At 38.9% G+C, this 15,290-nt stretch overlaps 2 protein-coding genes across 8 annotated transcripts; both read right to left on the reverse strand.

Annotated features, from left to right (window-relative positions):
* Positions 1 to 4,235: 4,235 nt before the first annotated feature.
* On the reverse strand, positions 4,236 to 10,353 carry LOC147858900 (Metallo-hydrolase/oxidoreductase superfamily protein). 2 transcript variants are annotated; one of them, XM_087325987.1, is made up of 12 exons: positions 9,940 to 10,353; positions 9,197 to 9,350; positions 8,839 to 8,987; positions 8,437 to 8,611; positions 7,903 to 7,983; positions 7,650 to 7,727; positions 7,235 to 7,320; positions 6,549 to 6,622; positions 5,504 to 5,549; positions 5,283 to 5,392; positions 4,850 to 5,024; positions 4,236 to 4,591 (listed from the first exon to the last, which is right to left on the reverse strand). In XM_087325987.1, exons 1-12 carry the CDS (start codon positions 10,243 to 10,245, stop codon positions 4,421 to 4,423), a joined length of 1,605 nt encoding a protein of 534 aa, XP_087182113.1. In that variant the 5' UTR covers positions 10,246 to 10,353; the 3' UTR covers positions 4,236 to 4,420. The 2 variants fall into 2 exon arrangements, with proteins under 2 accessions (XP_087182113.1, XP_087182112.1); XM_087325986.1 differs by having other exon boundaries at positions 8,839 to 9,002.
* A 1,464-nt stretch (positions 10,354 to 11,817) lies between these two features.
* Positions 11,818 to 13,930, reverse strand: LOC147858901 (uncharacterized). Of its 6 annotated transcripts, none has more exons than XM_087326144.1 (4): positions 13,435 to 13,930; positions 13,221 to 13,242; positions 13,035 to 13,145; positions 11,818 to 12,915 (listed from the first exon to the last, which is right to left on the reverse strand). In XM_087326144.1, the coding sequence occupies exons 1-4, from the start codon at positions 13,861 to 13,863 to the stop codon at positions 11,852 to 11,854; spliced, it is 1,626 nt and encodes a 541-aa protein (XP_087182270.1). In that variant the 5' UTR covers positions 13,864 to 13,930; the 3' UTR covers positions 11,818 to 11,851. The 6 variants fall into 6 exon arrangements, with proteins under 6 accessions (XP_087182270.1, XP_087182267.1, XP_087182272.1 ...); XM_087326141.1 differs by having other exon boundaries at positions 13,221 to 13,337; positions 13,413 to 13,930; XM_087326146.1 differs by lacking the exon at positions 13,035 to 13,145.
* Between the last annotated feature and the right edge of the window lie 1,360 nt (positions 13,931 to 15,290).

The following is a 15,290-nucleotide window of genomic DNA, read 5'->3' on the forward strand; positions in this document are numbered from 1 at the left end:
TCGTAATCGGAGTTATGCCCGTACATTTCGCCACCGTCGGAGTTCTGTGCATACATTCCGCCAAGATCGTCGTAGTCGGAGTTGTGTGCGTAATTCGTGAGTTGTCGGCTTGTGGAAGCCGATTCACGCTGTCGCGTTGTTACGCGCGTGCGTGGAGAACAAGGCGGGACCACTGGGGTCTTGGACCGAGGAATAGGTGAGAAGAGAGAGAGAGAGAGACGCTCACACACGTATAGACAGAGAAGTGCACGGGGACGCGGCCCAACAACACAGGAGACACGAGTTGAGAACACTAGCATATGTATATAAATGTATGCAGATGACTCGAACGGTTACAGCCGACCAGGTCGGCGAGGTGGATGCCGACGCCTGATCACCCACGCACACAGGAGAGCAAGATGGAGATCCTGCCGGAAGCACACGAGCGTTCCACGGAGCAGGATCAGCCTCCTGAGAACCTGCGTCAGAGAAACCTATGGAGACAGACAGAGAAGAAGAGCTCCCCCAGTCCGACAGCACTTCGTTCCTTTTAGCGCGCGATCCCCTCTCTCCCCCCGTCTCCCTCTCCTTTATAGCTCAAGGAGGGAGGCCGTTTCACCCGTTTACATCACATTAATTCTTTGTCCTTTCGGACAGAGATACTCCTCGATTTCCCTTATAGAATATTGCTACCTAGGATCTAACCTTTGTGCCTACCTATCTACCATACGACAAGGGACTTGCCCACGTGTAAGGGCTGGTTCACACACATAACACACGATTTGCGCTTGGGGACGGTTTTCTTCACGACAACGCATCTTCTTTCGGCACTCTTCTTCGTGGTGGCCGAGCTTTCCGCAATATCCGCATTCGGTTGCGTTTTGATGGCTCGGGCCGGAGTGGAAGCTCCCCCTTCTTGCGAAGGTTCCTCGTTGGCCTCCGTTTTGCGGCCGAAATTGGGAGTTGATGTCGTAGGTCGGACCTCGTCCGCCTTGTCCTTGGCCAAATCGGCCTCTCGCTCGTCCGCGTCCTCTTCCTCCATTAGAGTGCGTGTAGAGCATGTGGCCTTCCGACTCATTGCTCCTTGTACGCACGTGGTTTTCTTCGACCAATAGCATTGATTGGAGCTCGAAGAAGGAGGGAGATTTCTCCCGTGCTAGAACGGTGGTTCGCATCGCCCCGAACCGTGGTGCAAGGCCGCCGAGGCATATTTGCACCATCTCATCATCATCTATACTTACGCTTATTGAGCCGAGCGAGTCGCAAAGCTCCTTGATCTTCAAGGTGTATGTCGTGATGGACATGTCCCTTTGTTGAATGTTGTTCAACTCTTGGCGGAGTTGAAGCTTCCTCACAGTCGTGTTGGCAGCGAAAATCTTTCGTAGATTTTCCCACGCTTCCTTCGGCGTCTTGGCTTCTCGAATGTAACTGAGCATGTGGTCGTGAACACATGTCGCCAAACAATACATCACGCGGCTTGCGGCTTGCTCCCATGTCGCGTATCCGGGAGCCGCTTCGGCGGGTCGGTCTTCATGCGCTCCTTTGATGTAGCTCCAATAGCCTTGTCCGACAAGGTATTGGTGCATCTTGTACTCCCAAGATGCGAAGTTGTTTCAATCCAACTTCTCGGTAGGGAGAGCGCTCCCCATTTGAGTATTCATTATGTCGATTCTTCTTCTTCTTCTTCTCTCTTCGAATGCGAGCTATGTAGCGACGCTACGATAGCTATGAGCCGGTTCTTGGTCGTCGGCGTAGAGCACAACACACGATCACGATGAGGCGAATGGGCTAGATCGAGCTACCAAATCGCTCTGATACCATGTAAAGAATCAAGAGATGGATTCTTGTGAAGCGGAAGAGATGTGAGTTATGTGCGTGTGTAAGAGAGAGAGAGTGTGTGTGTGAGTGAGTGAAACACAGAGAATATGCAAGGTAAAAGTATATTAGCAAAGGAGAAAGACTCAACATTATACAAGGTGGGAGGAGGGTGCTTTATGTAGTCACCCTCTCTCTTCATTAACTACAAGCCTCATGGAGCATGGGGAATGTGAAAGCTCATAAGTTATGTGTCATAGAATATGAATCTATGACTCATACTAAATGCTAGAATACAAAGTGGTGACATAATGGTGACTCTTGACCATTGGAGTGTCTCTTCACTCTCAAGGTGAGTTCACACACTAGACCAAGTTGAGCTTAATTCTCAACACATCTCCACTAATTGAGTCAAAACCATGGATTTCTTCACTTAACCAAGAATCACATATATCTTCAATTCTACTTTCCCATTTAGTGCACTATTACTAACAACAGTGCAAAATGTATCCCACGAGGCAAACAACGTGTATAATAAAAAGATACATTATAACTCATCATCATGGTCTCAATTGCAAGCATCATGTGCCTACAACTGAGACCCTAATCCATCAAACTCAGTTAAATGGGAAGTGACACTATTAGGGTTCTTCATGCTAACATCATAAGGCTTCCTCATCAAAGAAATTTTTGCCCATATAATTTTATTGTAGTTCACAATCTAACATTGTGCAATATACTTACTTTGTCTACCAAATGCAATTGTACAATGGTCATTGCCATGAGATTAGGCTCTTCCTAATCATAATAAGTCATGCCATTAGGTCTCTTGGATTCCCAACCCAAGGGCATCAACTCCCTTCTTTGAATCAATGTAGCACACATTTGATTCTTCTAAAAGGCAAAGTTAGATATGTCAAACTTACGAATCTCAAGGTGATCCTTCCCATGAATCTAATAATTCGTATTGGAACTAAGCAAACCACCACATAAAGCATTCAAAACCTTAAACATTTTAGAAGTCATTGGAATGGAATGACAATTGCTTAAGCGCAACCCTAAAGTCTTAATGATCAGCTGGGACGCTAAAGACTAGCTAAATTCTAACTCAAATATGTCAAACGAGCCAATTATCTAGCCCAAGTATCACCAAGTATGTCAAATTACATACACCAAAACACAACCTTATGTATACATATATGACCCAAGAATTGAGGGAAGCATTACTGTGCATAGTCCATGCCATAGACTTAATGCAAACTCCTATTTACTCTCTCTCCCCCAAAGTATCCCTCCCTAAACCCTAAACCCTAAACTAGTTTTGGGAAAAAAATAGAGTGTCGATATAACTAAATAGAGTGCAATCGCCAAGCCACACATGTACAGTCCCTGAGGCTATGTGTACTTCAATCCTTCAATCTGCCCGAGGCAACCTAACCGAGGAAAGAAAGACCCAGAGAGAAAGACTCACCTACTATACACCCTGCCACATTAAATGTGGTGATTAGAGCGAATCATCAAATATAGTGATACAAAGAGTGGTAATATAGAGATTGCATCAAAGCATCAATAGAGGAAAATCCTAATTTGCATGTGTGTGTTTCACTGTGTAAAGCTTATAAGAGGCATCTACTCTATTGTATTAATTACTATTGATCAAATTATGTTTGCACTCAATCAATGTTGTCTTCTTGTTTTATTTACCTTCCTTCAAGTGCATTCAATGTATCTCCATTCCAATGTTCCATGACACATGTGGGTTGTCACTGCTTATTCACACCCACCACAACCAAAACGGAGGAATCACCAAAGCAAAACTTATGTAACCTAACTAACCTATCAACAATGATGTTGGGGACTCAATTTATCGAGACACACTCTTCACCAAAGCTTCATCAAAACCTAAACTAATCACTGTGATTGATGTTATGAACACACAAGATAACAAAGAGGCAAGTCCAAGTATTTCGAAATTATTGTTTCCTACACTACCTACACAATAGAGAGATACTAGACTGGTTTCTTTTCTACAGTAAAGTGTTATGTACAGCATATGAAAACCATCAAATTGAGAAAGATCTATGATCATTAATGGAGAATGGAGAAGAGATTTTTAAACTACTAAATAATGGTCTCGTTGTACATAAGTTAGGGCGGACCCAACATTCCAAAATGTTCAAGAGGCGTTGATTATGATCGACGTTGCACTCATGTTATGGATATTTATGATTTTGGAAAGTATAAAGATATGACCTTCAATCATGGTGTCCTTTTATTATATTGCTTCTTTCTTGGGAATATATTCACTACTTCAATTTGTTTCTCAAAATCGATTCCATCGAAATAATACCGCTTGCAGTTCAACACTCCCACTAAGATTTAACAGCATTATGAAAATAAAAGTTCTATAACACTTAAACTCAGAAGACCCTTGAATTCAATTGTACTCATGAATATTCATGTGTTGCATTATTTCTCGAAGCTATTAAAATTTAGCGGTACAATGCTCTTAAATAGAGTTATAAAACAAAGAACCCAATATGTATGTCGTTGCTTGTTCTAAGATGATCAGTACCAACTGGATAATACTATGACAACATCCGAATTGGATCTCATGCTATGAGCTTCAATGTAGTCTTCGCCATAAAAGCCATGCCGACCCAAGAGATAGGCCGAGATAGACCTTCCATATCCCACCATTCCCCATGAAAGATGTTGTTCCAAAGACTGAGCGACCTATTACTTTTAGAAAAAAACCTAGTTTGCAACTCCTCTTAAAAGAGGCAATCGAAAATTCCTGCCCAGAAAGAAAGAAATAAAAACCCAGACAATTTGAGTGATCAGAATTCAGCCTTGGATAATAATAATAATGTCATGAACTTATACTATCCATCCATGTGAGATAGTCAAGGCAAGAATGATAACGACCATATACAAACAATATTCATCTCTTCATCACAAATAATCTCACTAATAATAATAACAATAGAAATGTGATGTTTGAATATTTAAATGTTATGTTTGAGTATATGCTTAGAATTGCTTGAAGTCCTACCTTTGGGAGCTTGTCAAGGTGATTCAGATGATCGACATGAAGGATAACATTTGATAATGCTGATATCCACAATGAGGTAGGGGTGTCTGCATACACTCGCGAGACTATATCAAATGCTTCATGTGCCCCTTGCTCAATGGCATGTAGAATCTTTGCTTCTCGTGCTTTTCTATGCCTATCACAAAACATTGTTAACTGGTTATGAAATAAAGTTAAAAGTGTTTTGGATACCAAATAATAAATACCATTTTTTGGTATTGCCTCTTTCAGCCCTTTGTGGTTTAGGAGAAGAGTGTCAATGTACAAAATCTCAAACCAAAACACACATCATATGTGAAATGATCAAACAGAAATAGAAACGGGGGGGACCTGTGGTATGAAGCTGGGACGACTAGTTTTTCTTTCTCAAAAAATATACAAAACAAAAGTTTACCCTAGATAGCTCCTCATCATATGAACAGGCCAAAGATTGAAGTGGCCATGCATTGGCACAATCACATGCGGTGCCAAATCAATGAATTTCCGAGTCGTTGTAAAGTAATCCTGTAAAGAAACGAATGTGTGAGATAGATATTAATTAGATAGAAAGCAAGAATTTAAAAAAGAAAAAGGAAACAGAAGAATAAAAAATTTAATGATTTTTTAGTCGCTTGCCTCCATATTTCCTCCAGATCTCACATCTAGTACTGCACTTCCTTGTCTGCAAAAGAAAAGAAAAATGTGATTAATCCATCACCGTCAAACTCTCTAAGACAAAATAATGACATAAACAAGAAAAATGTCTTCTTTAACTGCTATGGACGTGGACTTGGAACTAAAATTAATGGTTGTCTTCGCAAACTGTTATATTTTGCAAAACAAATATGAGGGCAGTAAGAATATGGTATCAGGTGCTTGGTGTGCTCTGGCAGACAGATGCTTGGCCCCTATCCGCAAATGGTGTAAAGGAAACTTTAGTTAATGTTGAGTCAATACTCAATCAAAGTAGATAAAATAGATGGATAAGTAGTATCACACAATCACATAAGTAGAATGAAATGCACAAAAAGAAAATAAATTACCCAAGATTGTTGTATTCATCTGATGAGATTCTACAAAAGAATTAATCAGCCATGTTGCTCTTGTATTCTCCCTCCACACACATAAGATAGATGTCCCCCCATCCCCTTCATTGATCCCCATTTTAGGGATTTATATAGGTTCGGCAATGCTAGAAGGGGTGATCACATGATGCCACTTGGTGCTTGTAAGCTCTCACATATGCATGTATATAAAATGTACATATTGTTCCCTTATTTACGTCCTAAGTAAAGACACTTTCTTCGAATCATCCAAAAGAAATATATATGCAACTACTACTTCATTGGTAGTGATATTGTCTCCTTACAGAAGTGTGCTTCAAAAAGGTAACACAATGAAGATTTGTTATCAGAGTAATAGAAAATTTTAGTGGAGAGCATGAAACAGGAATTTTAAACAGTAAAAACCAATATCTTTTAAGGCTGTTAGAACCCAAACGAAAAAACACACAAAAACAAGTATTCAAAGAAGTTCAATTCACATTGAGGATGTCAGAACTGAAACAATGGCTAATCATTTGAGTAAATGCATAAAAAGTATTTGTACCTTTGCATTTACGTGAATATGCATAAGAATATCCTTCAAATTAATTTGCATTGGTTAAAATGGAAAGGCTTACCCTACACAATGATCTCCTGCAATGAGAGTATGAGTTGGGACATGTAGCAATGCCATATGTCCAAGGGTATGACCCTGCAACAAAAAGTAAATAGTTAAATGATTATAATGCAAGAGACAGGTTTGTGGTTCTAGCAATTGGGCTTGACAGGTTAGTTGTAATATCAAAGTAACTAAGAAACTTAGGAGGGATGGAAAATGCAATGTGAATGAATGAGACTTTGACATCTTACGGCGTTAAAAACATTAATAAATGAAAATTTTGACAGCATCCCTTTTTATCTCTAATATCTATGTGAGAAAGAGTATTGTTTCGTATAAAAATGGAAGATTCATTTGTTCCGAATTCCTCTAATAAATATGCTCAATTTCATAGCATGAATATGCATAAATTACTTGACATTTGTGAAGTATATATGCTCAATTAATACTTGTCATATGTAATAATTTGCGAGATAATAAAGAGGCAAGTGTAAGCAGTTAGGAATGACAGTTTCCTACAATGACTGCCCCCTAGAGAGATATTGGATTGGTTTCTCTTCTAACTAAGAGTTATATCGAGCATATGCAAATCACCAGATTGAAAAAGACGATAGAAGATTGTACATACAATGATTTTCCATGCAATAAAAATTCTCGTGTAGCAGGGCTTTTAGAACTACCCAATCATGATCTAATTTCACTCACTGCTGCTCCAATAACTCGAAGCTCTTGGTCACCCACAAAGATAGCTGAACCATCAACAACAGGCAAGCACTTGAATTTTCTTCCATCTGTAAGCATGAATTCAAAAGGTACTTCTGAGAAAACAAAACTTTTGAGAGTTGTAAAATTCTACTTTTGAATCAGAATTGAAAATATGAGAATAATCTCAAATGCTTGGAATCAACAAAGATTTCTAAGAAATATACAAAGTTAACACCTTGAATTTAATTCATTACGTTTACGGCATTACAAATCACCTCATCAAGATTCATAACATCTTGTAGAAATCAGCTGAAAAGAGAGCCTTCTTCTTTTTCTTCTTCTTCTAACTTAAAAACTATGTTTCGACACCGGAATATCTTCAAAGTTCCATATAAATAAAAGAGAAAAATCCAACCTTTTCCTAATCTAGACAGAGTGAACTCATGTGCAAGAATCACTGCTTCTGGGTTCCATTTATGCACAGTAGGCAACCCTATACAATAAGAGAGGTTCAGTCAGATCTTAGAACAGAGGCGATCCAGATTCAGCTACACAATAAATAAATAAAATAATGCACACTGTCTCAACTCAGGTTAGTATTATAAAAACAATTCTTTATTATCTACTTCGGAAGATGAAGCAGGATTTGTGAATAGAGAGCTTCTCACCTTCTATATGGTCAAAGTGATGGTGTGTAAGGAAGATCAGTAACCTTCTGGGCAATGCATTCACAACAGCAGATAACTGATCTGTTACCATCAATATGCAAAATTCATTTATTAACCTCTTAATCTAAACATAAAGTTATAGCATCTAATTTTTTCTACATAAGTGAAAGAGATTTGCCTTTTTTTTAAAATGAATCATAACCGAGGATGACTGTTCAATGCAAATGCGCTAAGAAATAGATCAAAGTTTCAGAAAGCAAATCAGCATTGCAGTAGTACATGGTGAAAAACTTCAATAATTAAACACTAATATGTGATTACACCACCTACAAAATAAATTCAATACTTGTAACTAAAGGAACTCTTTTCAGTGAAGGCACTTGAAACGTATGATCGATAAATATTGAGCAAATTCTTGACTTTTAAAAGCCTCCAGAAAAAGAATTATAAGTGTATCAAAGGGTGAAGTTAATCAAGAGCAAAAACTACAAATAAGGATCAACCCAAAAACCGCAATAAAAATTAGCATTTAACCTTGTGCTTCGATGGGATGACAAGCAGGATCCACTATTAAAGCCTCTCCAGTTATTAGTGAACCAGTATTGTCGTGGGGTGTAGCAATACATGAAAAGACAACAAGATTGGTCTTTGAGAAAGGATTTCTTGTTGAGCTAGCTAAGGGAACTAACAAGAGCCCAGGTGGATATTCCTATTAAAGCACACAAATTATCAAAAAATGAGAATAAAAATTAGAATTCATATAAAATAACATGACACACAACAAAAAGAAACCCTAGAAGAAGCTGAGAATGTTTTCAAGCTCGATGATTTAGACTGATAGATATAAACCATGCTTATCTAATAAATAAAGGTAGAAAAAATCTTAGATACAATGAGATGAATAAAAACATTTATGGGAAGATGCAATGTTTCTACCTGAGCTTTCATCGTAAGGCTCAATTTATGTTGTAAACCTTCCGGAAAATGTGGAGAAAAGCTATAACTAGCTAAAGGTCCAATTCGGATCGAATCCCCTGGACCTCCTGTCAAAATTCTCCATGCATCTTCTGAAGTCAACCACTTTCCTGTTGACAAAAGTTCTCATATACACAAGTCAGATTACGATATGGAATCAACAACAACAACAATAATAATAAAATTGACTATGTTAAGAATCTAAAATGGATACAATAGTAACAAACAATTGGAATGTGTTCAGAGTCTACATAGGGAATTAACAAAAACTGAACTGAGCAATAAATATTGGAAACTTTTATCACCAAAACTATATTACCTATTCTTGGTGGTAGTTCTTCCTCGAGATGCAGTTCTGACATAAAAATAATTGTTTGACATTGTGGTCCTGGCCCATAATCAGGTTCTTCCACATATTTCCAGTATATCCAAGGTTCCATATATTCCCATATTGCACCTAGCTTTTCCTTCAGCTAATAAGGAATAAGATAAAAAAAAATCAAACATGGGGACCCAAAGCCCTTCAATCCAATTGTCAATCAATGAGACCCAAAGCACTTCAAATTGCGTATCAATTGTCTCAGCTCTTGATATGTGAATTCCTCATAGAATATATGCCAATGCCAATGCCAATGAGAATATGGATTTAGTTAAGTTTGCAGTCATTATATTCTTACTTTAAGATATGCATTTATTTTTAACACTCGTTTCATTTAGGGGGAGTGACTTTGACTTATCTATTTTCTATTGGGAACCCCAAAAACAAGCAAAGTAGAACATTTAAAATTCGTAAATGTGTATGTAAATATCTACAGATATACGTAGATACTTGCTGATGTATGTATGTATGTATGTAGATACATACATATGCACATGTATGTATGAACATATGCACGTACGGATGTATGTGTGTAGATAATGATGTGCACCATGGACTAATTGCGAAGAGTTAAATTTCAATAATATGAATTGCCCGTGGAGCATTGGCGATTAGGTACAACAACTATGATGGATCATTAATGAATGACTGAAGATGGATAGATACATAGCAGCCGTCTGTACCTGGCGAATGGAATGATGGGTGTCAAGGTGACTGATGCCTATGTTATGAAGAGCTGATTGGACATTGGAAGAGACAGAGCATGAATCAACATCAGAGATCTGATCCTTCTTTTCCTGATCAGCATGAGAAGGGGGTAGAGAAGCCCAAGGAAGGTCCCAAAGAGGGATGTCTTCTTTTTCAGTGTCATCCTCCTCATCAGCAGTAGATGATAGTAAAGGCGAAGATAATGGGGGAGGGGTGGGGACGAGTAGCAGAGTGAAGTGGTGAGCAGCCTTGAGCTTGAGTAAGAGGCCGATCCGATACATTGTTCCTGAGAGAGAGAGAGAGAGAGAGAGAGAGAGAAAGAAAGAGAGAGAGAGATGAACGTTCCAAACAGGGCACCTTGGTCCTTCTGCAGTAAAAAGCAGCCACACATACAGACAGAAACAGAGAACCCAATGGAGACCAACCAGAGAAGGTCATGGGTTCAAACCCTACATTCCACAAGTGGCATCTAGTAAATTAAGAGATATCTATGAATAATGGAAGTAATAGAGAAGTATTTGAGAGGTGAGAAAATAATGAACTAGAAACCTATTAGGTCTTTGTTGCAAGAAATGCCAATCTTGCAATGAATCTGATAAACAATATTCGATTGCGGGTTCATTGGACATTTGCAAATAAGAAAAGCCTTGCCAAATGTAAAATCAATTGACGTTTATTGTAAACTAATTACAAAGCATGCATGGATGATAGAGCAAGTACAGAATAAAAATTCACAATGTCCAATAGTTGGTGGCAGATTGTGGTGCAATTGGGGTTGTGGTATCATCTTCATTTCAAAGTTTTGAGGCATTCAGGACCATGGATTACTTCCACCAAAGAAACGTCACTATTGGAAAGTAAGTGTTTGCACAATTTCAAAGGAATATAATCAACATTGGTTTATCATTTTCATTGACAAGTAATAATGTCCATTTCATAAAGTTTATGTGCAATATGGGCTTCTTTAGCTAAATGTCAAAATCACTTTCCAATGGGTATCTCCTCAAGTGGAGTTAGAAATGCTTTCTCCACACTTTCTGGTTTCACTCTCAAGTTCTTAAAGTGTTGGAGAATATGGCATAATTGTTGTTTGAAGAATGCCTTCCACATTGATGCTTACTATGGGAATTAGAGACAAATTTCAGAGACATCAGGGAAGCCATATGGGAACATAATTTCATATATGAACCAACAGAAAACTATTGCTTCAAACCATCCATGATAAATCATTAGAGTACTATCACTTGAATCCCAGCAGGCCACAATCATACATTAATTCATGAATTTTACATCATTGCCAACATAAGGAAACACTTCGTTAACAAATTAAAGCTTTCGTAATAGCAATTTGCAACCACTTAAAAAAAGGAATAACAATTTCAACATAGCTCTCAATGATTACAGAAAAATGACAGATTTTAAAGAGGATCTTTAAATAAAGAGGATTTGTCCCAATAGCCCATAATAGTTTGTCATGTCTTACACAATTTAGTGTCCATTGCAAATTCCATTGAAACAATCTGACCTTTACCAGTAAGCCTCATTTTATCAAATCATATAATGCAACAATGGACAACAAACCCTGACTAGAAATTGCAAAATCGCGACTGCTTTACTCTGTGTCAATAGAAAATCTTTGCTAAATGGTAACCATATACTTAATACTTGATGATTCACAATTATGGTCATCAATCCAATGCTCGCAAACTCATTTAGAAACATTAGGAAACCCCGAGATACTGGAAACAATTCAAAAGGAGCAGTAACAGTCTCTTCCTCTGTTCTCTCCAAATGATTTTCAATACTTAGATCAAAGATATGGAGAACAATAAAAAAAGATCATGCTAGCAGCATTCCATAAGCAAGATCTCATTGACTGAAATCCCATTAGATTTCAAGATATTCGATTACATGGTCACTGTTTGCATGAGGGGCATTTGGCTCAGGTAAACCACTGTTTTCCCGGATATGTTCTAATACACCCACTAATGAGGCACATTTATGTCCTACCTCTACAAGTCCTTTCACAGAAAGTTGCATTGATCGAAGCTTCTTATGAACATCATTTGAAAGAACAAGTCTCATCATATGGACATCCAAAAGAACAGAAATCCATCGGAGAACATCCGACATAGATGGAATCCACAATTCTTTCTTCATCACTGATGAAGAGAACATAGACCCGTGCCTAGAATAATATTTTTCTAACCATTTCTCAAGGTAATGGAGAAGCTTGTGCACCTCAGCGCCCTCAAGATGAGTAAAAAAGGAGGTTAGAACAGCCTCATCATGCCCAAATGCGAGCAAGTTATGCAAGCAAAGCTCAAAAGGCTGGAAGTGATCCACTGCTAAACATAGTAAAATGGCTCGTTCAATGTCATCCTTATCCATGTCAAATTTCATTCCATTTCCTTTTATACCCACATCAACAGAACAAATTTTATTCTCATTTCTGTCCTCCACTATGCCTTTCTCTGAAAGCCTTGAGATAGCAACAACAGCCCTTTGTCTCCATTGATTCCGAACAACGGTGAGGCTCTTTCCTGATCTAACAGAGATTTTCAATATATATTTGAGCATAAGCAATGTATCAGAGAACCGTGGGTCAGCCACGTTTCTCATGTACAAGCAAAGGAGAAAAACGTCACCATGTTTAATCAGTTTTGCAACGAAATCAGGGTAAGTATTTCCATGAATCGAGTGCGACTCGAGCATGCTTTTCACTGCATCCCAATTCCTGCAAGAAATGCAAGCTCTCAGGATCGAGCTAACAAGCTTCTGTCCAGACCTTGGGCAATATTGTTTGAGAAGCTTTGGAAATGATAAACTTCTATTCTCACTTTTCACTGCATTTTTCTTCAAAATCTCCTCCTCGCTCTTTGCCTCACATTCCTTCTCTTCACTGTTCTTCACGCTTTCGTTCTCCTTATTTGTCTTTACACCTGCCTTACCTGAGTCAAGAACTTTAGGATTAGTTGGGCAATATTGTTTGAAAAGCTTCAGAAATTATAAAGTTCTATTGGGCAATATTGTTCGAAAAGCTTCAGAAATTATAAAGTTCTATTCTCACCTTTCACCGTGTGTTTCTTCACAATCTCCTCCTCACTCTTTGCCTCACATTCCTTCTCTTCACTGTTCTTCACGCATTCAATTTCCTTATTTTTCTTTACATTTGTCTTACCTGAGTCAAGAACTTTAGGGTTAGTTGGGCAATATTGTTTCAGAAGCCCCGGAAATAATAAAGTTCTATTCTCACTTTTCACCGCATGGTTCTTCACAATCTCCTCCTCCTCGCATTCCTTCTCTTGCCTTCTCTTCTCTTCACTGTTCTTCACGCTTTCGGCCTCCTTATTTTTCTTTACACTTGCCTTACCTGAGTCAAGAACTTTAGATTTAGTTGGGCAATTTTGTTTGAGAAGCTTTGGAAATGATAAACTTCTATTCTCACTTTTCACTGCATTCTTCTTCAAAATCTCCTCCTCGCTCTTTGCCTCACACTCCTTCTCTTCACTGTTCTTCACGCTTTCGGTCTCCTTATTTTTCTTTACACTTGACTTACCTGAGTCATGAACTTTAGGGTTAGGGTTGAGTACCTGTTCGAAGTAAGATCTGAGGAGGCGGTCCATGGCATCTGTGGAAGGATTGTCGTCGTCTGAGAGCTTGTCCAGCTGGGAAGAGAGAGCTTCTTCTGAATCGATACGCACCTTGATGGTGTGGAGAGCGGAGGAAGGTACGGGTCGCCATCGAAGGAAGTCGCCATTAGGAGGAGAAGGAGGAGTTGAGTCCTCTTCTACCGTATGGACAGGGAGCCACAGAGGCTCGAGGGAGCAGATGGAAGCCTCTTGACCGTCTGCAGGGCCTAAGCTCTGGGCTTTCTTCACCAGGTCGAGGAGGGCCATATGGAGAACAGAGGAGCAGAGTGAGGGTTAGGGTTAGGGTTCTGAGCAGAGTGAGGTTTAGGGTTAGGGTTCTGGGCAGAGAAGGCTGAGCACATAATATATACAGAGCATATGTGTATGTATGTATGCATGGATAGTATGAACCATACGTTCATTCGTATTCGCGAATGTTTTAATCGTTCGAGTATGGTAAAGACCCTCGAAGTATGAACAATATGTACCATACTTTATTATAAGTTTTGTTTTTAAAGGTAAGAAAGTTAAGGTAAAACGTGTTTGAAAAAATATAAGAAGGTTTTGATAACATACGCATTCGTTTGAATTCGTATGAAAAGAATGTTTGCCAATGCATTCGAGTATATTACATACTATGTGTGTGTGTGTGTGTGTGCGCGCGCGCGTGCGCGTGTATGTATGTATGTATGTATGTATTCCTTGGACCTTTAGCAATTGGTTGGTTCGGACGGCTCCCTTTGCCGAATGATGGCAATGGAGACATCCCTCCTCTCGCCCACGTTTCTATTTGCAACCAAAAATTTTATTTATAAGAAAAAATATCCTTTCATTAGTATAAACAATTTACAAGATTTTGAACTCTATGTGATCGGCGGAGGAAACAATCATGGTTGGAAGTGCTAGAAAGGAGTGCCATTCTTGGAGGTCATGAATAGAGTAGTTGTCCACACGCTAAGAAACTCACGACATTTATTAGTTTTAGCATCATAATCTCCAACTATACCATCCCATTGACCCTTGAAAGTATGAACCATGTCCATTTGTAACCAATTCAGCTGATGATGCTTTAACTTGATGGAAAACGAGAGAGCATTGAACCTTCCAAATGTTATATACAATCGTACTACTCAATATCTCCCATATTGGTTGAATTTCCTTCCTTGTCCCTGAAAACTGTAGAGACAGTAATGGCAGTGCACGAACACTTCCAGCTTTAATGTAAAATCCATGGTCCATAGATTCGGTGTCGTAATGGAAAGCATAATAGACAAGTGACATCCAAACCACCATCCCCCATGTGAAAACCAATGGAGGAAAATAAATAGCGAAAATTCTAAGGAGGCGTTGTCACGGACAGATAGAGCAGTTGGTGATGCTTTAACTTGATGGAAAACGAGAGAGCATTGAGCCTTCCAAATGTTATAAACAATCATACTATCAGCATCTCCCATGCTAGTTGAATTTCCTTCCTTATCCCTGAATATTGTAGAGACGGTAATGGTAGAGCACGAACACTTCCAACTTTAGTGTAAAACCCATGGTCCATAGATTCCGCATTGTAATGGAAAGCATAACAGACAAGTGATGTCCAAACCACCATCCCCCATGTGAAAACCAATGGGGGAAAATAGTTAGCAAAAATTCTAAGGAGGCGTTGTCACAGATAGATAGAGCAGAGCAAAATAGAGCTA

This window comes from Azolla caroliniana, unplaced genomic scaffold (genome assembly GCF_043228905.1).
Source record: "Azolla caroliniana isolate FFs.n. ecotype wild unplaced genomic scaffold, voAzoCaro1.0.p SCAF_10, whole genome shotgun sequence".
In the NCBI taxonomy this organism is placed as follows: domain Eukaryota; kingdom Viridiplantae; phylum Streptophyta; class Polypodiopsida; order Salviniales; family Salviniaceae; genus Azolla; species Azolla caroliniana.